The 21642-nt window shown below is 63.0% G+C and overlaps 3 protein-coding genes across 4 annotated transcripts; 1 reads left to right on the top strand and 2 right to left on the bottom strand.

The window, feature by feature from the left end:
• Window positions 1-522: 522 nt before the first annotated feature.
• On the bottom strand, window positions 523-1651 carry SCAMP3 (secretory carrier membrane protein 3; the record flags this gene model as incomplete). Its single annotated transcript, XM_079550924.1, has 6 exons — window positions 523-682; window positions 768-896; window positions 974-1094; window positions 1173-1292; window positions 1402-1479; window positions 1604-1651. Coding segments are annotated over 6 exons (656 nt in total), but the record flags the coding sequence as incomplete, so codon positions are not given.
• Window positions 1652-3620: 1969 nt separating this feature from the next.
• On the bottom strand, window positions 3621-12802 carry CLK2 (CDC like kinase 2; the record flags this gene model as incomplete). Of its 2 annotated transcripts, XM_079550915.1 has the most annotated exons (13): window positions 3621-3803; window positions 4244-4334; window positions 4517-4596; window positions 4831-4913; window positions 5255-5384; window positions 5672-5766; window positions 6171-6337; window positions 6560-6676; window positions 7766-7832; window positions 8196-8289; window positions 9899-10133; window positions 10885-11048; window positions 12755-12802. In XM_079550915.1, 12 exons carry the CDS (start codon window positions 11046-11048, stop codon window positions 3621-3623), a joined length of 1506 nt encoding a protein of 501 aa, XP_079407041.1. The 2 variants fall into 2 exon arrangements, with proteins under 2 accessions (XP_079407041.1, XP_079407040.1); XM_079550914.1 differs by lacking the exon at window positions 12755-12802 and having other exon boundaries at window positions 8196-8292.
• A 592-nt stretch (window positions 12803-13394) lies between these two features.
• On the top strand, window positions 13395-21104 carry HCN3 (hyperpolarization activated cyclic nucleotide gated potassium channel 3; the record flags this gene model as incomplete). Its single annotated transcript, XM_079550937.1, has 8 exons — window positions 13395-13774; window positions 15146-15575; window positions 15719-15880; window positions 16722-16940; window positions 18088-18234; window positions 18324-18564; window positions 19201-19365; window positions 19975-21104. 8 exons carry the CDS (start codon window positions 13395-13397, stop codon window positions 21102-21104), a joined length of 2874 nt encoding a protein of 957 aa, XP_079407063.1.
• Between the last annotated feature and the right edge of the window lie 538 nt (window positions 21105-21642).

The raw sequence follows: 21642 nt of genomic DNA, 5'->3' as shown, positions 1-21642 counted from the left end.
GGTGGCTTTGCAGGCGCTGTGGGGTTGGAGCTGCGCGATCCTTGAGGTCCCAACCCAAACCATGCTGTGAGCTCGTGGACAAGCAGGGCGGTGGGGTTGGGATGTTTGTTCGCTTTGGGGCTCTTTGCTGGGGAAATCAGGCTCCATTTAAAGAAAAATAAATCACAGAATCACAGCATTGCTTGGGTTGGGAGCTCAGGGATGGCGAAGCTGCGACCCCACAGCGCCTGCAAAGCCACCAACCTGCCCACGTCTCACAGCAGCCCAGGCTGCCCAGGGCCCCATCCAGCCTGGCCTCCAAACCCTCCAGGGATGAACGGGGCATCGCAGCCTCTCTGGGCAGCTGTTCAGCCCCTCACCGCTCTCCCAGCACACAACTTCCCTGACCCCCAGCCTCCAGCTGCCCTCCCTCCGCTTCCAGCCATTCCCTGCTCTCATTTCCCCTTCCCAAGCGCTGCCTCCCCTCCTGTTTTGGGGCTCCCTTTAGGTACCGAAGGCTGCAATCAGGTCCCCCCAAAGCACCTGAACGCTTTGTACATGGGCCGGTACCAGCAGACGAAGGAGCAGGGCGTGTAAAGCAGAGCCCAGAGGATGGAGAGACCGAAACCAGAACCTGAGGAGGGATCCACGCAGAACCAGGCCAGCGAGGACAAGAAGTTGAGGAGCAGAGCAACTGTGCTGGCTGAGAGAAAGGAGCTCGGTTGGGCGACCCAAGCAAGGCTTGGAGCAGAACCGCCCCCCCTGAGGCCCCCATCCCGCAGACCGACCCATCCAGAGGTAATACATGGCAGTGACCGTCTTCTGGAAGTCAGCGGGGATCTCCACGGGGATGTCCTGATAGAAACACGGCTTCACCGGGCAGCAGGAGGGCAGGGGGGGCCAATTGTTGGCTCGGGCTGCGAGTGGAAGCGGTGAGAAGGAAGAAAAGGGACGGAAAGAGGGAAGGGAAGGGCGAGGAGCTGCGGCCGCTCACCGGCGCCGCCCCCCAGGGCCGCGTTCTGCAGCTCCCGCTCCCTCCGGTCCAATTCCTCCGCCTTCCGGTTCAGTTCCTCCTGCCGTTTCAGCAGCTCGGCCGTGGCTGCCGCAGCCGAGGCCTACGAGAGAGTTACGGGGCTCGGTTTCCATCTTCCTCTTCCCCCCCCTCCCCGCCTCCGCGGCCGCCGGTTCCGTACCTGCGTCCCGTAGGAGCCGTAGTTCCGCGGCTCGGTTGGGCTCGGTCTCCTCGGGGGTTGCGCGGTTCCCGGCGGCGGCGGAGGCGCAGTTTCGGGCGGAGCGCGGTACGGCGGCGGCGGCTGCGGACGGAGCGAGAAGAGAGCGGTGAACGGCCGGGGAGCACCGGACGGACCGGGAAACGGCCCCGGAGCGCCGGAGCGTTCAGCTCCATCCGGGCGCGATCCTCACCGCGCCGCTCTCGAAGGGATTATAGGCGTCCAGCGCCGCGCTGTCGGGGCCGGGCCGGTGCTGCACCACGGCGGGGTCCTGCAAGAGACGCGGCGGGAGCTCAGACGGGGAGCTCGGACCGGGAGCCGATACTGAGAACTGATACCGGGAGCTCGCACCGGGCCCGGAGCCGCGGAGCCGCGGAGCAGCGCAGCTCACGCACCTGGAAGGGGTTATCCGGGAGCACCGCGGGGCCGCCATGTTGGGCCATGGCCGCACCGGGACCGGGAGCGGAACCGCCGCCGAGTCCGCCGCGCCGCCCCGCCCCGCGCCTCCGATTGGCCGCCGCCCCCACGACGTCACCGGCGCCGCTCGGGGCTCCCGAGAGCCGCACCGCAGGGGGCTGTGCGCATGCGCGGGGCCGGAACGAAAGCGGCGACCACCCGGCGCGACCACGTGCTCGGAGTCACGTGGCGGCGCGCACGCTCTCCCCCCGACTTCCGGTCTCTCTGCAGTTTCCTCAGCGCGCGGCCCGCTGGGAGCGCGGCTCCACGGCAATGCCGTCTCCATGGCAACGGCGCGCCGGGGCCTGCACGGAAACCGCGGGCCGCCAGGCCTGCACTGCAAGGGCCGGGCTGAGCACGGAGCCGCTCTGCCGCTCGGTACTGCGGGTATCCAAGGCTCCAGCCCTGGACGCAGTGCTGCAGACGGGGCCTCAGAGAGCAGAGCACAGAGGGACCATCGCCTCCCTGGCCCTGCTGCCCCCCCTCTGCTGATGGCGCCCAGGATCCCGTTTGCTTTCCCAGCTGCAATCACACCCTGCTGGTTCAGCTTTTCACCCCTGGGGATCCCCGGCTCCTTCTGTGCAGGGCTGCTCACAACGGCTGCTCCTTCCAGTCTGCATCAATGCCTGGCATTCCTGCGGCCCAAGGGGCAAACTTCACTGTGTTGAACCTCACCAGGCTCCCCCAGGCCCACCTTTCACTGCTGTCGAGGTCCCCCTGAATGGCAGCCCTTCCTTCCACCCTCCATCCACACCTTTCAGCTTGGTGGCACCTGCAAACTTGCCGAGGATGCACTCGATTCTGTCATTGACGTCACTGATAAAAGAGCGCTGCTCCCAAGACAGAGCCCTGGGGGATTCCTCTCCTTACCAGCCTCCACCAGGACAAAACCTGGCAGCTCCTGGAGCAGCAGCGCTCAGCCCCGCAGCCCCTCAGCAGCAGCACAGCTCAGCCCGCAGCTGCCTCCATCCCCAGCTCAAAACACTGCTCAGCCTTTGGCCGACGGAGCCCCATGCAGACACAGCTCTGATCCTCCACTGCAGACCGACCAGCAGCAGCTCGGGGCAGAGCAATTAAAAGCTGCGCATTCAGGATTTGGACGCTGCGCTGCACTTTGTGTTTTGGTTCTTATATTGGGACAGACAGACTGCAGCTCCCTGCGACTCCCACTGGGAGACTGGGGCAGGGTTGGGTACAGGCAGCAAAGCTGTGATGCTGCGGCTCACAGCTCCCACTTCAAGATCATACGTGCATCAAAACGAGCTGCTGTCACCCCCTGCCTCCCTCCACAACCCCACGCAGAACCAGGGCTGCCTTTTATCCCTCTGCGTGCTGGCAAACAGGACGGAGGCAGATGGAGCAGCAGCGCAGCCCTACAATCCTGCAGAGCAGACCGCGACATTCTGCCCCCATAGAGCCCCGCTGCCCCTCCGCGCACGGCCCTGCAGGTTTCTTCACTTCATATTTATTTCCCCCACAAAGAACTGTACAAAATCCTTATAAAACTCTGGTGTGAGGATGGGCTGTGACAGCGATCCAAAAAAATAACTCCCATGCAGTCCCACCAGTTTCATAACTTACACGGAAACAGAGAAGCTACAGAGAGCTGCGAGTCCTGGGTTCTGTACACTGAGGGGCGCAGGGTTGAGCAGGAGACAAAGCAACACGTGAACCAAAGTATTTACAGTATGGACATGCAGACCTCCCCTCGCCCCCCTGGCAATGTTGGCAGCAGGAGGTGGGGCCTGCAGTGCTCAGAGGCCGATATAGAATATGAGCTATTTACAGTATCTCACATATTAACAGCTTTACAAACACGTCCGGGGAGGTTTGTATGTATCAAAAAAAAAAAGAAAGGAAGAAAGAAAGGAAGAAAAAAAGCACCAAATGTCTGAATAGAAATCGCACGGGCCTCCACGGGGGCTAAAATCTGAGGGCAGGATGGCACCTGTGGCGTCACCGGCTGATGTCTCTGCTAGAGTCCCACATCTTTGTGCTCGGCTCCATCTCCAGCACGTCAAAAAACGGGTGCTTGAGGGCTTCAGCCAGGCTGATGCGTTTGGACGGCTCGTACTCCAGCATGCTCTCGATGAGGTCGAAAAGGCGGTGGTGGTCCTCAGCCTCAGAGGTCAGGTAGCGCTGGGGAGGGAGGAGGGGGAGGTCAGGGCGACGACGCTGCTCCCCGTGCTGCTCACGGCGCGCTGCGCGGGGCTGAACGCTAAGCTGGGGAGAGGAGGTCTGCTCAGACCTTCCTGATCCTAAGCTGCACCTCCAGGCCACCCGAAAAGCGTGGACCTGTTGCATTGCAACGCCCCCCCCCCCCTTTCTTTCCTTCCCAGGCACTTCCTGAAGTCTCCTTGCCCTCCTCCTCATCCAACTTCACGTTAAGCTCAGGCTGCCGCAGTCTTCCTAGTTTTATGTGGGCCAGCCAAGGCTCCCTTCAGCAGGACGCTGGTCTGAGCCTTTCAGTGGCCTAACCTTGCCCACAGGAACCATCTTCAGAAGTGGGGCTGGCACTGTAAAGCTCTGCAATGAGAAAAGGATGAAGCAATCCGGTGCTCCCACCCGCCCCACCTTACCCGCAGCGGCTTGCAGTTGTCCCTAACGTAACGGCCGGCAGACGTGTTCTCATCCCAGTCCAAACGGCCGTGGTAGAAATACTTCTGCTTCCTGTCAGGAGAGGTGGGAACGACTTGCAGGTGCCACCCGAGCACCCAACCGCAGCACAGCAGCGCCAGGGCCGCAGGGCCGGCTCAACAGGCAGCTGCAGAGCTCGACGCCTTGAAGGGAAACGCTGAGCACGGCGTAGGAAGGAGTCGGGAAGGCTGCAGAGCCCAGCAGGATTCGCTCACCTGGTCTTCCGGATCATCCGAGAAGGAATTGGCCCCAAGATCCTCTCCATCATGGCCAGGTGCTCCCGGTTGTCGTGTGTCTGAGGGAGATAAACGTGAAGGAAAAGCATGGAACACATTCCAGTCATTCTGCCTCCAAGCCCTGGAGGATCCCCAGCTCAGGAGCCCCTCGCCGGCCAACGCTTTGGTCATCTCTACAACACTGCAGTGATGGAGGGAACTCCATGGGTCCCAGAGGCCGCAGGCTGCGCTGGGAAGCAGCCACCGTCCTCTTTCACCACTTGTGAGGAAGCCACGCAGCGCACAGTTCTCACCTGGAACAGGGTGAAACCCACATAATACTCAAAGATGATGCAGCCGATGCTCCAGACATCGCAGGGCTGGCTCCAGCCAAGCTCTAAAAAAAACAACGCTTTGTGAAGAAGAGATGCAGCCACCACTCAGGATCCCAAATCCTCCCCCCTTCCCCTCTCGCTTTCTCTCTCTTTCACCCTTTCAAGAGCAAACAAGCCATCAGAAAACCGATTCCCACTTCAGCCCGCTCTCCTGACGCACTGCCCAGCTGACAGCAGTGCCAAACACCCAGATCCAAGCTGCTGCCTGCCTCCAACCTCGAAACCAGGGCCGCAGAGCACACAAATGGAGCAACTCTGATGTCCCAGGCTAAGCTACTGAACTCCCAGGGTCGGCTACTGAACGATTCGGGAGGCCAACGAGCTCAGAGCATGCAGTACCCACCCAGAATGACCTCAGGGGCCCGGTAGTGCCTGGTAGACACAATCGTGCTGTGATGCTCGTGGTCAAACGTGGCACTGCCAAAATCCACCACTCTGATGGCCGTGCTCTTCACACTGCGCTCATCCCGCTTCTGCGTGACGGAGGAGGACGTTGGTTACTCAGGAGCTCCGAGACCAAGACTGAGCTCCAACCCCTCCCCACAGCTCCCCACAGCTCCCCACAGCTCCCCACAGCTCCCCACAGCTCCCCACAGCTCCCCACAGCTCCCCACAGCTCCCCACAGCTCCCCACAGCTCCCCACAGCTCCCCACAGCTCCCCACAGCTCCCCCCATCAGCCAGCACAGCTCCAAACCCCTCCGCCTGCGAAGGGCAGGAAAGCAAGGAGCCGAGCCCCGAGCTCCCAAGCAGAGCGTTACCTTTTCCAGGTTGTAGGTGAGCTCGTAGTCGGAGTTGACAAAGAGGATGTTCTCAGGTTTGAGGTCGGTGTGAGTGAGTTTGTTGTCATGCAGAACTGAGGAAGCAAACAGAGTCAGAGCTGAGAAGCAGAAGCAAAGCACGGCTGCTAACAGCGGTTTGTTTCGCTCCAACCGGCACCGGTTTGGCCCACGGATGGGGCTGGATGTGAACAGTCGGGGTCATCCGGGCCAAAACGCTTCAAGAGAAGCACAAAGATCGATCGTATTGACCAGCAGAACGCACAGCCCTCGGTCACCACCAGCCCACACGCATCAAAAACATCAGGAAAAGGAAAAGGGTTCATTCCAAGCACACAGCCGACACCAGGAGGGCAGGAAGGCTGAGCCTCAGAGCCGGCAGAGCAGCATCACAGCCCAACCTGCACTGCTCCAAACCCCCAGGGCACAACCGGGAGCTGCAGGGATGGGACGTCCAGGTTGAAGAGCAGGGAGCACTTACATTTCACAGCCTGGCACACCTGGAAGGCCATGTGCCGCACTTGGTGGATGGGGTAAGGCAGATAATTGTTGTCCTTCAGGAAATCGAAAGTGCTGAGCCCCAGCAGCTCGAAGGAGATGCACATGTGGCCGTGGTAGTCAAACCAGTCAAACATCCTGACGCACAGACTGGGGAGAAAGGCTCTGATGCAGAGAGGATCCGCAGGCAGCACTCAGCCCCGTGCTGCAGCTTTCCTCTTCCTGGCTGCGTTTCTACCCCACGGAACCCGAGCCAAAATGCCACCAAGAAGCAGAAACTGAGCTGCAAAAGGACTCAGCGCCTCTCACCCACCCTGAAGCCAGGCTGAGCCAATGCCTTCCCTCCTGTACTGCTGACACCAGGGCACTCACTTCTTGTTCTCAGGATCCTTCTCGTTGATTTTCTCCAGCACGTTGATCTCCAGCCTGGCGGCCTCTTTGTACTTCTCCACGTTTTTAATGATTTTGAGAGCGACACGTGCACCACCCCTGGCAAGAAACGAGAAGAAAGTTCATATCGTCACTCCTGACGTGGCTCAGTGCTCCACAGAGGGCTTTCTGAAGCAGCCTCCTCCTGTGAACCATAGGATCACATGAAGACGCGGGCAGGGCAGCTTTCTGCCCTTGCTGAAGCCAGAAGGAAGCAGATCCTGAAGGGCTGAGGAACAAAGCGGAGCCCTTTCCCTCTCTAGGAAGAGCTGCAGCACACGGGGGACCCATGAGGAGAAATGCTCCTCAAGAGACCTGAAAGGTGGGATCAGGTGAATGAAGTGAGGTTCAACGCAGCAAAGTGCAACGTTTGGCCCTTGGGCCGCAGGAATGCCAGGCATTGATGCAGAATGAAAGGAGCAGCCGCTGAGAGCAGCCCTGCACTGAAGGAGCCGGGGGTCCCCAGGGGTGAAAAGCTGAATGGGAGCCAGCAGGGTGTGATTGCAGCTGGGAAACAAACGGGATCCTGGGCGCCATCAGCAGAGGGGGGGCAGCAGGGCCAGGGAGGCGATGGTCCTTCTGTGCTCTGCTCTCTGAGGCCCCGTCTGCAGCACTGCGTCCAGGGCTGGGGGTTCCCAGACAAGACAGGGAGCTGTGGGAGAGGAGCCAGAGGAGCCGCAGGGATGAGCAGGGGCTGCAGCAGCTCCCTGCAAAGCCAGGCTGAGGGAGCTGGGCTCGTTCAGCATGGAGAAGAGGAGCTGGGGCTGAGCTGAGTGCAGCCTGCAGCGCCTGCAGGGAGCCTGCAGCCAGGAGGGGAGGCAGCTCTTGGGCAGGGGAGATGAGAGCAGGCCAGGGAACGGCTGGGAGCGGAGGGAGGGCAGCTGGAGGCTGGGGGTCAGGGAAGTTGTGTGCTGGGAGAGCGGGGAGGGGCTGAACAGCTGCCCAGAGAGGCTGCGATGCCCCGTCCATCCCTGGAGGGGTTGGAGGCCAGGCTGGATGGGGCCCTGGGCAGCCTGGGCTGCTGTGAGACGTGGGCAGGTTGGTGGCTTTGCAGGCGCTGTGGGGTCGCAGCTTCGCCATCGCTGAGCTCCCAACCCAAACCATCTGTGCCTCCGTGACCCCACAACCCCGCTCCCCCCCCAGACGTACCTGCGGTGATCCATGCACTGCACCACTCTGCCGAACGTGCCTTCCCCTAAAGTGCTGAGAATCTCATCTGGGAGGGAGGAAAAAAGAGGAGAGAAAGGCGTGAGAGAGTGAGCAGGACCTGGGTGAGGCGCGTACACGAGGCAGAGGAGAATGCATTGCAAAACCTAACCTGCACACAGCTTGAGAGACCGGAGCAGCGGAAGGCTGACACCGGCTGCACGAGGCAGCTGCCCTAAATTCCCTGCCACTTCAGTAACAATACAAGATACAAACGTAGCTTTTAACGAAACAAAACAAAAGGGGAAGGAAGAGGAGAGGGTTTCTCTTTAATAAACAATGGAAAGAAAAATGGAACAGAAAGATAAGACAGATCTGCGACTGCGATGGGAGCTTAACTAGAGAGCTAAATTATGTTACGATTTGGCTGTACATCTTTCTTGTAGCCAGTCGCCGACGCGATAGATCAGATGCCCCTCGTCGTCGTCCTCCACACTCTTGGCCCTTCTGCTGCTCTGTCGACTCCGCTGCTGGCCCAGGGAATTCATCATTCACCATTCAATCAGATTTTCCAACCGGCGCAGCAGCGTCACGCATTGGGCGGTTGGGAAATTCACATTGAGGAGGGGTTGCAGGAGGAGATTCCCAGCCAATTCATACGGCACAGAGGAATATATAACGATAGGGATATTGCAAGGGAACATGTCAAGATACAACACACTAAGCTCAGAAAAGAAAAAAAAAAACTTCAAACGAAAATTGAAAAAAAATAAATAAAACAAAAGAACAGTTTTTGCTTTTCGTTGTAGCAAAAAAAAAAAAAAGAGAAAATAAAAAGAAAAAAAATAAGAAAAAAAAAAAAATAAGAACCTACAAACAGCCCCACCCGAACCAGCGTGAGAGCAATGAGGGCCAGCAGAGGGGCTGCTCTCACTCCTACGGGGGCTCGGAGAGGAACAAGGCCGCCATCGGGCTCCGGGATCAGTGGTGACAGAGCAGCCACGGGTGGCTGGGAGCTCAGCACAGAGCACAGAGGGGGCATCGGCACGGCCCCACGTCGTCACGGAGGAAAGGAGGCAGGAGGTGGGACGTCCTGCCCTCACTCCCAACCCCTTCCGACCTCCCCCTCCGCTCCCCTTCCACCCCCCAGCGTTCGGCAAAAGATGGATTCCGAGAGTTTTGGAAGCGATTCTTGGTACAAAGATCCATCCGAAACCAGAACTGGAGAGAACTGCCTGGGGGCAGACGTGGCACTCCTTCCTAAGCCCTCCCTTAAAGAAGCTGATCCTGGAAAGGCTGACTTCCAAGAGAGAAGCAAAGGCCCAAAGGGGAACAGGGACAGCCTGGGATGAGGCAGGTAAGAGAAGAGAACACTCCTGCTTCCAGCTCAGCTAAGCGTCCCCAGGCTTGGGAGCAACCGGACGGCAGCCTGGGGAGCTGGATGCAGCCCCCAGCCCCGGCCCTGGACATGGTGAGAACGGACCAGACAACAGCGAGAGCTCCAGCACAGAGCAGAGAACGCGGCTGGGCTCCGACAGAAGCGGCAGAACAGACGAGAAGAGGAAGGCTGGGGACGCTGCCGGGAAGAGCCTGAGCTGGTCGCTGCCTCTGCCCAGCCGAGCGGAGCACAGGCTGCATCCCCTCGCCTGACACCCAAATGCTTCGGGCCGCCCGAAAGGAGCTGCCCTGCCACGGGGCTCAGCTCCGAGCCGGAGCTCCTGCCACGGGGCCCGAGCCAGGGAGCAGAGAGTCCTGCTGCAATGGCCTGGGCTCTGCGGGGTCGGGAACAACCTCACACAGAGGCTGCTTGGCCGGGGTTCGCAGCCCTTAACGAGCAGCGGCAAACGAAAGCAGAGCTGTGAGGGGATGAAGGAGGAAGCAATTTGGAATTGGGGTTGGACTGCAGCAGCACCCTGGAGGGCAGCGCCAGCCCTGCCAGCCGCTCCTGTCCTCGCACCGAGGCAGCGCTGGAAGCGACAGGGCGCAACCGAGCCGCATCAGGACAGCGGCCAAACCCCGAACCGTTCCTCGTGCCAAATCCAACAGCGAGGTTAGAAAGCGAGTTTTCTACTTACCCCAAGTCTCCACCTGCAGGAGAAAGGTTACAGGGGAGGCCCGGCCCAGCACGATACTCACCGATGAGGAACGACTAAAGGACCGGCTGCGGCGCCGCCTCCGCCTGTGCTTACGCCGGCTGCTTTTGCAGCTCCGGTAGCTGCCGTCGCGGTCCCGGGAGCGCCGGTACTCATAGGAATGCCGGTACTCGGGGTCGTAGTAGGGCTCCCCTCGCTCCCGGCTGTAGTCGTTGCGGCGGTAGCTGTCGCAGTAACGGCGGTCGTAGGCCCTCCTGTCTGCCGAGTGGTCGTCGTAGCTGGGGAGGGGATGAGAGGAGGGGGATCACGCATAAGGAATGGGGTGGGTTGGAGGAACACGCATAAGGAATCACAGAACGGGGTGGAGGATCACACAGAGTGGTTTGAGGTGGAGGATCGAGGCTGTGGGCGTCCCAGCCCTGCAGGCATTGGAGGCCAGGCTGGATGTGGCTCTGGGCAGCCTGGGCTGCTGGTTGGCGACCTGCACGCAGCAGGGGTTGGAGCTGATGGTCACTGTGCTCCTTTTCAACCCTGGCCAGTCTGTGATTCTGTGGGTCTCTGAGTCTCGATGGGTCTCTATGTGTCCCCATGGGTCCCACTGGGGGATCTGTGGGGCTCTAAGGGAATGTGGGTCCCTGTGGGGGATCTGTGGGTCCCTGCGGGGGAATCTGTGGGTCCCTGCGGGGGAATCTGTGGGTCCCTGCGGGACTCTTGGCAACCCTGCGCACAGCAGGGGGTTGGAATTGATGGTCATTGTGGTCCTTTTCAACCCAGGTCATTCTATGATTCTAGGGATCCCAATGGCACCCCATGGATCCCAAGGGCACCCCAGGCTGGTGGTTGGCGACCCTGCACACACAGCAGAGGGTTGACACTCAATCATCACCGCGCTCCTTTTCCACCCAGGCCATTCTCCCATTCTCTTCCCAGCCACAAACACAACACGGCACACAGCTCCCAAAGGTGGGCTGACCACCCCCAACCCACACAGGGGATCCCTTCAGGGCCGCTCCCCGACCCCCCACCCACCTCCTGGAGCGGACGTGGTAGCTGCCCTCCCGCCGGTGCCTCCTCTCACGTTCGCTGCTGCTGGATCTCGACCGCCGCCTCTTGTGTTTGCGGCTCCTGTAACGCTCGTGGAAGCTGCCCCGGCTGCTGCGCTCCGACGAGCGGAACCTTCTGGAATGAGGCATCTGCAGAGAAGACACGGAGTTAGGATTACACAGGGAGGAAAAGCAGCGGGGCGAAGAGCCGTCAGGGCAAGGAAAGGGGGAGGAAACAGTCTGGGTTCAGGCAGGGGGTAAAAACTGCCCTGAAAACCCAGAGCTTCATGTGGGAGGAGCTGCGAGCGCCCACGTGGGCCAGGACTGAGGCTCTGTGCTTCCCTCTGCACCTCCCATCCGTGCTCGTTAACATTCACAGCTCCAGAAGCATTCAGCTTCGCAGCTCTTTCACCTCCCCCCAAATAAACTCCAGATAAACCCCAAAAACACCATCCCAGGAAATAGAAGCACTGGGAAGAACCACAGGAAGACAAAAGGCAGCTCGGGACGCCACCAATGCTTGTCCCAAAGGTTTGCAGTGCTTCCATGTCCCCCAAACTCCAAACACTGTCCTAAGGAACACAGAAGCACTAGGAAGAACCACAGGAAGACAAAAGGCTGGGATGCCACCAATGCTTGTCCCAAAGGTTTGCAGTGCTTCCACCTCCCCCAAATAAACTCCAGATAAACCAACGCCATCCCAGAAGCGCTGGGAAGAACCAAAGGAAGACAAAAGGCAGCTCAGGACGCCACCAATGCTTGCCCCAAAGCCCCTGCAGCAGCACTGCAGCCCCCTCAGTGATTGCTGCTAAACAAACAGCTCTGCTCCCCTACCCCTGCACTCCTCCACTCCAAGCACAGAGGTTCTATTGGATATGAGGGGCAGAAACACCCTCTGCACACAGAAAGAAGTTCAGGAAGCCTTGCAGACCTCACCCCAAAGGCAGCTCACAGCCCTGCACTGCAGGGGGGGACACTGGGGCCAAAAGCAATGAGAACCCCCCAGTAAATGTCAGCACAGCACTGCATCCCTACGGGCAGCACCTCCCCCATTCCCAACCTGCGGAGCTCATCGCCATCACAGCACAGTTTGGGTTGGGAGGGACCTCAAGCAAAGAACTTTGTGACCCCCAGCCTCCAGCTGCCCTCCCTCGACATCCAGCCGTTCCCCGTCCTGCTCTCATCTCCCCTTCCCAAAAGCTGCCTCCCCTCCTGGCTGCAGGCTCCCTTTAGGTACTGAAGGCTGTGCCATCCCAGCACCAGAGCTGAGCTGGGAGCCTTTAATTAAATTCTTTGCTGTGAGGGCGGTGAGGTGCTGGAACAGCTGCCCAGAGAGGCTGTGATGCCCCGTCCATCCCTGGAGGTGGTGGAGGCCAGGCTGGATGGGGCCCTGGGCAGCCTGGGCTGCTGTTAGATATGGAAGTCGGCAGCCCTGCACGCGGTGCGGGCTTGGAGCCTCGCGACCCTTGAGGTCCCTCCCAACCCAAACCATGCCGTGATTCTGTAATTAAAGGCAGCCCCGCAGCCATCCGAGCGCTCAGCGGGGCGTTCCGCAGCTCCGGAACCGGTTTGGGGACGGTCGGCATCGCTCAGCCGTCGGGCGGGGCCAACACCGGCCGCTGCGCCGCGGCGTCACGGAGCGCCGAGGGCGGACAAGCCGGAATTCGGCCGCCAAACGAAAGCAGGGACCGAAGGGCGGGGAACGCCGCCGGCCCGCGGCCCGCTCGGCCGATCCGGGCCCGCCCCGGAAGCGCTCGGTTTTCCGCCCCGCGGCCTCAGCGCGGAGCCGCCGTCAGACGCGGCGCGGCCCGGGATCCCCGCGGCCCAACCCCGCCCCGCCGCGCCTCGATCCGCACCGTCCTCGCAGCCAGCCCGGTGCGCTTATCCCACAGGAAGTCCGTGATGGCGGCCGTGGGCCCCCGGGGATCCCGGGCCCCGCTCCGGCTCTTCAGGCTCCGCCGCTCGGCCCGACCGCCGCCGCGCCCCGACCCCGCCGCCGTCGATCCGGGTCCCAGCAGGCCACGCACGACGCAAGACGCACGACGCACGTACGCACGCGTGACGTCACGCGGCAGCGGCCGTAGGCGGGGCTGTAGGTTACATGTGGGCGTGGCCTCGCCTAGACCACGCCTACCACCGACCCGCCCGCGCCGCCCCGCCCCGCCCCGCCCGCCGCGGGGTCCCGCTCCGCCACCGCCGCTGCCGCCGCCGCCGCCGCCCGGGCCTCGCTGCTCGGTGCCGCCGCTCCGGTGCCGCCGGAGCCTCTCCGCTGGTGGCGGGATCTGGATTCGCTCAAGCTGAGGGGCGTGCGCAACAGGCGGGCGGCGGGCCGGAGCCGAGGGCACGGCGAGGGAACGCAGCCGGTGACCGAACCCCCGGGGGGCGGCGAGCGTGAGGCCGCCCGGGGCCGGGCATGTGCGGCGGGGCGGCGGGCAGGGCGCCTGGGCAAGGGCGTTTGAAGGAAACGTGAAGCGCGGCGGCGGCGGCGGCGGCGGGATGGACGCGGCACCGGGCCGGAGCCCCGAGCCCCGGGAGAAGCCGCCGGTGCTGGATGGGGAAGCGGCGGGGCGCGGCGGAACGGGGACGGCAGCCGGGGCTCCGGGCGCGGCCTCACCGGCGGAGCAGATCGTGGCGGAGGGCGAGGCGGCGGCGGCGGGCACGGGAACGGGCACGGGAACAGGAACAGGAACGGGAACGGGCACGGGAACAGGAACGGGAACGGGCACGTTCGTGCAGCGGCAGCTCGGGGCCATGCTGCAGCCCGCCGTGAACAAGTTCTCGCTGCGCATGTTCGGCAGCCACCGGGCCGTGGAGATCGAGCGGCAGCGGGTGAAGTCGGCCGGTGCTTGGATCATCCACCCCTACAGCGACTTCAGGTGGGACCCGGGAGCCGCTCCCCCCGCCGGGCCTCGGTGCCGCACCGGGTCCCGATCCCGGCGCTCCGATCCCGGCGCCCGTTACCGCCGCCGCTGTCCGTGGTGCTGAAGGCGGTCCCGCCGCTCTCCGCCTCACCGGGGCAACAAGTGCGGGGCTCCCTCCGCTCTGCCCCATCCCCACACCGGCGCCGAGCGGCGGCTTCCCCCTCGGCAACCGGTTCCGCCGTGCTTCCTGACCGAGAGCTGCGCTGAGCGCGTCCCCACCGCCGCCGCAGCCCCACAAACGACTCGGCCGAGTTTCCCGTGCCTCGTCCCCTCCCGTTCCCTCGGGGCTCCCCGGTTGGCCCCCCCGACGCGGAGGAGCCGAGGGTCGCCGGGCTTTGCTCCCATCCTCTATCTGAGGGTGCGGCCCCGCCCAGCACCGTGGGCTCCATCCCGGGAGTGGGGCCTGGAGCTCCGTGACACCGGGAGAGCTCGGGGACGACCGCGGGGGGAGGACCCGGGCGTCACGGGGATGTTGAGTCATATGGGGTGGGCGCTCCGTAAGGGGGACGAAGCGGCCGTGCTGCCATCTCCGTGACACCGGCGACGCCCCCGGCCCGACCCGCGGCCCCGACACCTGTAGCGGATCCGCATCCCCGCGGCACGGAGAGCTGCGAGGCCTCCCAGCCCCACCGAACGGCCCTCAAGTTGGTGACCCCTAAACGCTGAAGGTGACACGGAGCCGAGCGGGCGGGATTACGGCGCGGTTGATCACATTACCGGGAGACACGAGGCCGTGCAGCGCGAGCCGTGCCCGTTCTGACGCCGAGCGAAGGACGGACGGGCGCTGCCCTAAAGAGCTTAAGCCGAAATCTGAGTCAGGAGCTCCCGGAGGCGGCGGCGGCTCTGCTGGGGGGGGGGGGGGGATGATGAGGTTTTACTTTCCGCCCCCCCCAAAGATCCAGCCGTGGCCCCCGGAGGGCTCCCAGCTCCCAGCCCCTTCCCGGGGGGGGGAGAGGGGGGAGGGGGCGGACATCGCGGGACCCCCGTGGTGCTGCGACTTCTTCTTCCCCCCCCCCCCCCCCCTCGCCCCGCTGCAGAGCAGAGATGTGGGACGCACGCATTGCTTTCCTTTTGGGATCCCGAGGTGCTTTTAGCCGTGGATGGGGATGCAGAACATCAGCACAAATCGGGCTCGGACTGAAGGCTGCGTGGGGTCCATGCAGACCCCCCCCCCAATCCGAGTCCCTGTGCCACCCCACAGCTCCTGCCCTCGTTGCACCACCAGCTGAGCTCTCTCTAAACCCCTCTAAGCCCCGAGCTCTCATTTTTGTGACGGTTTGGGCTCCAACTTTGATCCTGGATTTGTTCTCTCACCTCATTCCGCAGGTTTTACTGGGACCTCATCATGCTGCTGCTGATGGTGGGCAATCTGATCATCCTCCCCGTGGGCATCACCTTCTTCAAGGACGAAAACACCCCTCCCTGGATCGTTTTCAACGTCCTTTCGGACACTTTCTTCTTGGCCGACCTCGTCCTGAACTTCAGAACGGGCATCGTGGTGGAAGACAACACGGAGATCATCCTGGATCCCCACACCATCAAAATGAAATACCTGAAGAGTTGGTTCTTGGTCGACTTCATCTCCTCCATCCCGGTCGATTACATTTTCCTCATCGTCGATCTGGAGACGCAGGTTGACTCTGACGTCTACAAAACAGCCCGCGCTCTGCGCATCGTCCGCTTCACCAAAATCCTCAGCCTGCTGCGCCTGCTGCGCCTCTCCCGTCTCATCCGCTACATCCATCAATGGGAGGAGGTGGGACCCCCCTTTCTCCTCCCCCCGGGGGTCTCAGACCCCTTTCTGGGGGTCCTGCTGTCGGTCGGGGATCCCCCGGCCCTGGGGGCATAGAGGGGGACGGATGTGTTTTCTCTGCAGCTCCTCTCCCTCCCCTTTCCCAGATCTTCCACATGACGTACGACCTGGCCAGCGCCGTGGTGAGGATCTTCAACCTCATCGGCATGATGCTGCTGCTGTGCCACTGGGACGGCTGCCTGCAGTTCCTGGTGCCCATGCTGCAGGATTTCCCCGAGGACTGTTGGGTCTCCATCAACCACATGGTGGTGAGTCCCCAACGCTCCGAGGGTTGGAGCCGCCCCCCGTGGCAGCAGCGGGGCGGTTTGGGGCCATTCACAGAATCACAGCATCACAGAATTGTAGGGGTTGGAAGGGAGCTGCAGAGCTCATGGAGTCCAACCCCCTGCCAAAGCCGTTCCTACAGCAGGGCGCACAGCTCGGCATCCAGGCAGGTCTGGAACATCTGCAGAGCAGGAGACTCCAAACCTCCCTGGGCAGCCTGTGCCAGTGAACAGTGGGACCATAGAGACACATTGGGACCCATTGGGACCCATAGAGACACGTTGGGAGCCATAGAGACACGTTGGGACCCATTGGGACCCATAGAGACATGTTGGGACCCACAGACTCCCCCCCTCCCTGCAGCCTGTTCCATTGCTCCTCCCCTCACTGCACAGCCGTTCCTTCGCACATTGCTGCACAACTTCCTATGCTGCAGTTTCCGGCCGTTTCCCCTCCTCCTGTCTCCACTCCCCACTGAAAAGAGTCCGGCCTCGCCATTCTGCCCCCACACACCTCAGATATTTACAGACCTGGATCAGCTCCCCTCTCAGTCTTCTTTTCTCAAGGCTGAACAGACCCAGTTCACTCAGCCTTTCTTCATAGGAGAGATTCCTTCGTCCCGTTTCTATCTTGGCTGCTGCTGGAGTTGGATGAAAGGAATTTCACGTCTAAGAACCCCCCCACAACCCGTCCTGTGCAGAGCTGTGCCCTCAGCTTGCATCGAATGCTTTCCTTCCCACAGATGCTCAGGGGTCCAGGCTCTGAGGAGGGGCACCGGGGGGGTCGGGGGGCTCAGCTCCTTCCAGCTGCTCCCTCTCCTTGCAGAACGACTCCTGGGGGAAGCAATACTCGCACGCTCTGTTCAAGGCCATGAGCCACATGCTGTGCATCGGCTACGGCCAGCAGGCGCCCGAGGGGATGACCGACGTCTGGCTGACGATGCTGAGCATGATTGTGGGCGCCACCTGCTACGCCATGTTCATCGGCCACGCCACGGCCCTCATCCAGTCGCTGGATTCGTCCCGCCGTCAATACCAGGAGAAGGTCAGCAAGGGGGGGCTGGGCTGTGCCCCCATCGTCGGGGGGCTCGTTTGGTCACGACGGGGTCAAGAAGGCAAAGTGCAGCTTGCCCGTCCTTGGCGTGCGCTCAGGAATTGGGGAGGGCGGCGGGATGGACAACATCGAGTTCGGGGGCAGCGTTGATCTACAGAGGGATCTGGGCAGATTGGATCGATGGGCCGAGGTGACCTGGATGAGTTTCAATAGGGCCGAGTGCGGGCTGCTGCATTTTGGTCACAGCAACCCCAGGCGACCCTACGGGCTTGGGGAGGAGCGGCTGAAAGCTGCCTGATGGACGGGGAGCTCGGTGTGCTGATGGCAGCGGGCTGAAGGCGAGCCTGCAGTGTGCGCAGGGGGCCGAGAAACCAACGGCGTCCTGGCTGGGATCAGGAGCGGCGAGGGGAGCAGGGAGGTCGTCCTGCCCTGCGCTCAGCGCTTGTGAGGCCTCAGCTCCAGCGCTGGGTTCAGGTTGGGCACCTCGGTACGGAACGGCCGTGGAGGGGCTGCAGCGGGGCCAGAGGAGGGCAGCGAGGCTGGGGAAGGGCTTGGAGAAGGTGGGCCGTGAGGAGAGAGCGAAGGAACGGCGCTGTTTGGTGTGGGGGAGAGGAGGCTGAGGAGACCTTGCTGCTCTCTGCCAGCGGCTGAAGGCGCCTACGGCACGGCGGGGCTGCGCTCTTCTCACCGGTGACGGGACGAGGGAAACGGCCTCCGTGGCCGGGGGAGGTTTGGGTTGGGCATCGGGAAGGAGAACTGCTGTACAGAAAGGCTGGCGAAGCGCCGGAATAATGGGCTGCATGGGGAGGTGGTGGAGGCGCCACGGCCGGGGTGTTTGCGGAGCGTTTGGATGCGGTGCTCAGGGTTGAGCAGAGGGCTGTGAGGCAGGGGAGGACGGTCAGCTGCGTGCCGGACCCGATGGTTTTAAGGTCTTCTCCAACCTGGGGGATTCTACCAGTCTATGGGCTCCCAGTTGGGTTGGGATGAACCATGGGTGGTGCTGCAGCTCACCCAGCATAGGGGTGAAGTCCTGCCCTCCATCCTGGGGCTGAGCTTTGGGGTGGGAGCTGTGGGGTGGGCATCTCCGGAGCCCCATCACGGCGCCCTCATCCCGACGTGCTCCATGCTGTCCCCGCAGTACAAGCAGGTGGAGCAGTACATGTCCTTCCACAAGCTGCCCGGGGACACCCGCCAACGCATCCACGAGTATTACGAGCATCGCTACCAAGGCAAGATGTTCGACGAGGAGAACATCCTGGGGGAGCTCAGCGAGCCGCTCAAAGAGGTGCAGGATTGGCCCTTGGTGGAGAAGGAGGGCGGTGGGGTTGGTGCTGGGCCGGGCTGCTCCACACTGAGCTGCTCCTCGCCTTACAGGAGATCATCAACTTCAACTGCCGCAACCTGGTGGCCAACATGCCGCTGTTTGCCAACGCTGACCCCAACTTCGTCACCGCCATGCTAACCAAGCTGCGCTTCGAGGTTTTCCAGCCTGGAGATTTCATCATCCGTGAGGGCACCGTGGGCAAAAAGATGTACTTCATCCAGCACGGGGTGGTCAGCATCCTCACCAAGGGCAACAAGGAGACCAAGCTGTCCGACGGCTCCTACTTTGGGGGTGAGGGGATGACAGAATCACAGATGGTTTGGGTTGGGAGCTCAGCGATGGCGAAGCTGCGACCCCACAGCGCCTGCAAAGCCACCAACCTGCCCACGTCTCACAGCAGCCCAGGCTGCCCAGGGCCCCATCCAGCCTGGCCTCCAACCCCTCCAGGGATGGACGGGGCATCGCAGCCTCTCTGGGCAGCTGTTCAGCCCCTCACCGCTCTCCCAGCACACAACTTCCCTGACCCCCAGCCTCCAGCTGCCCTCCCTCCGCTCCCAGCCGTTCCCTGGCCTGCTCTCATCTCCCCTGCCCAAGAGCTGCCTCCCCTCCTGGCTGCAGGCTCCCTGCAGGCGCTGCAGGCTGCACTCAGCTCAGCCCCAGCTCCTCTTCTCCATGCTGAACGAGCCCAGCTCCCTCAGCCTGGCTTTGCAGGGAGCTGCTGCAGCCCCTGCTCATCCCTGCGGCTCCTCTGGCTCTTCTGCATCAATACGGGATGTGGGAGCAGAGGGAAATGGGAGGCATTCTGAACGCTGTGGCTGTGTCTGTCTGAGCTCCTGGAGCTGCTCTCTGTCTCCATGAAGCAACGGGGGGCTGCCAGGCCGGTGCTGAGCCTCTCGTCCCCCCTCACCCCCACATCTCTCTCTGCAGAGATCTGCCTGCTGACGCGGGGCAGGCGGACGGCCAGCGTGCGAGCCGACACGTATTGCCGCCTCTATTCCTTGTCTGTGGACAACTTCAACGAGGTGCTGGAGGAATACCCCATGATGCGCAGAGCCTTCGAGACCGTGGCCATGGACCGCCTGGACCGCATAGGTGAGGAGCTGCCCCAAACCCCTCCGTCTGCTCCAGAGGGGTCCAGTGACGAGGAGGGGGGCTGGAGCCCAACTGCAGGGATCTGCTTTGCTGCCAGCTGGGATCTGGGCTGTGCTGGGCAGTGCTGGGCAGTGCTGGCAGTGCTGGGCTGTGCTGGGCTGTGCTGGCAGTGCTGGGCTGTGCTGGGCTGCGCTGGGCTGTGCTGGGCTGTGCTGGGCAGTGCTGGGCTGTGCTGGCAGTGCTGGGCTGTGCTGGGCTGTGCTGGGCTGTGCTGGGCAGTGCTGGGCAGTGCTGGGCTGTGCTGGGCTGTGCTGGGCAGAGCTGGGCTGTGCTGGGCTGTGCTGCTCACATTTGTGCTGCTTGGCATCGTCCCCCTGCTCGTCCTCATCCCCCTTCTCCTGCTGAGGACAAACGGCCCCAAGATGCATCCTGGAGCTCTTGGGACCGGGGCTTTGCTCCTGCTTCTCCCTCAGCGCTGAAGCCGGGACCCTCCCCAAAGCCTCCACCCCTAAACCCAGTGAAGATTCCTCGCCCCTCCCCTCCCCACCCCCAAACGGTGCCTCCGATGGCAGCGCTTTGCCTCACTCGCACCAACCGCTTCTCCCCCAGGCAAGAAAAACTCCATCCTGCTCCGCAAGCGCGCCGAGCACAGCGCGGGGCCCATCAACACCGAGATGATCCAGCAGATCGTGAAAGTGGCTCACAACATCCAGGAGCTGCAGCAGATGACGTTGGGCCGGGAGCTGAGCGGCAAACCGGTGATCTGGGAGCCTTTGGTTCACGCACCGCTGCAAACGGCCGCCGCCACCACCAACGTGGCCATCGCCCTGACCCACCAACACAGCCTGCAGGCCCACATCTTCCTGCCTCCTTCCTCCATCTCCAGCCCCCTTTCTCCCGAGGCCACGCTGCTCACCAAACCGGTGCGTCGCTCCCAGCCCAGCCTGGGGGGCTCTCGGCCCTCCTCCGTCAGCTCCCCATCCGGGGCTCCGTCCCACCTGCAGACGCCCGCCGCCGCCTCTCCGTCTTCTCCCATGCTGCAGTCCCAGGCGCCCCTGGAAAGCGGCGTCCAGCGGCCGGGGGCTCAGGGGAGCCTCGGGGCTCAGGGCCCCCAACGCGTGGGGCAGAAGGGGGAGATGGCGGCCAAGCAGCCCCCGGCGGCGGCGGCGGGAGCCCAACCGCAGCTCTCCAAGTCCCGCGGCGCTTCCGTCTCCACTTCTCTGCTGCAGCAGGCGGCGGGAGCCCCTTCCCCCAGCTCGGAGCCGCCGGCGGGGAGGACTCTCCATTACAGCCTGTCCAGAGCCACCGGTTCCCACATCTCGCTCCTGATGCAGCCTCAGCAGTTGGTGAAGCACCGGAGCATCCACGGGCTGCCCGTCGGGCGGCTCACGCAGGACGTCCGCCTCCTCTCTGCCTCGCAGCCCTCCCTGCCCAATAAAGTCGCCCAGCAAGCAGACGGGAGCTCCTTGCAGCAGGGCAGGAAATCCGCGGGGAACCTGGCCCGCAGGTCTTCCCCTTCGGTCTCCGGACTCCTCTCTAAGCCGGGTCCGGGGGTCCCGCACCCGCAGCAGATGCCTTCGGGATCCCCGGCGCAGCCGAACCGCCCCGCGGCCGCAGCTCCCGCCCCGCAATCCCCGGTGTCGGCGCCCCGCCCGGCGGCGGCTCCCTCCCGTAAGGGCTCCGTGGCCTTCAGCCCTGAAGTGGAAACGGGGAAACCCAAACTGCCGTCCAACATGTGAACCCCGTGGGTACGGAGCGACCGGCCGAGACCCGGCGGCGTCGGAGGGGCGGGGAGGTGAGCGGAGCTGCGGCAGCGCCGGGTTTTTGAGGAGGGGGCTCTCCTTTGGGACTCTGCTCCATCGCCGCCCCTCGAGGCCCTCCTGCAGGCACAGCCCTCACCCCAAATCCTTCGCGGGGTCCCAGCTGCCCGCAGGTCTCCCTCAGAGCCGGGACACTCCGTGCGTTCCCCCGCACCCGGGGTCGGGGTGATGCCAGACCCACGCATCCCCTCCTCCAGCCCCACGGAGCTGCCCGGCTGGTTGGGACGGGAGGGGCTGAGATCAGAGGGGGTCGGGGAGCAGTGCCTGCGGCCAGGCGGGACCGGGACCCCCCCCCCCCGAACACACCGGGACCGCGTGCCTGGAGCCGGCGGTCCCGGAGCAGCGAGGCGCCGAGCCGGGGATGGGCGGCTGCTCCCGGTGCGGCTCCTCCGTTCCGTGGGGCCGGGGATGCGGCGAGACGCACCGAACCCCACATCCGACCGCCTCTTCCCACCCC

Source organism: Tetrao urogallus (genome assembly GCF_951394365.1).
Source record: "Tetrao urogallus genome assembly, contig: SUPER_28_unloc_1, whole genome shotgun sequence".
Lineage (NCBI taxonomy): Eukaryota > Metazoa > Chordata > Aves > Galliformes > Phasianidae > Tetrao > Tetrao urogallus.
Note: the sequence above shows the minus strand (reverse complement) of the source record. Positions and strands in the feature narration are given on the sequence as shown.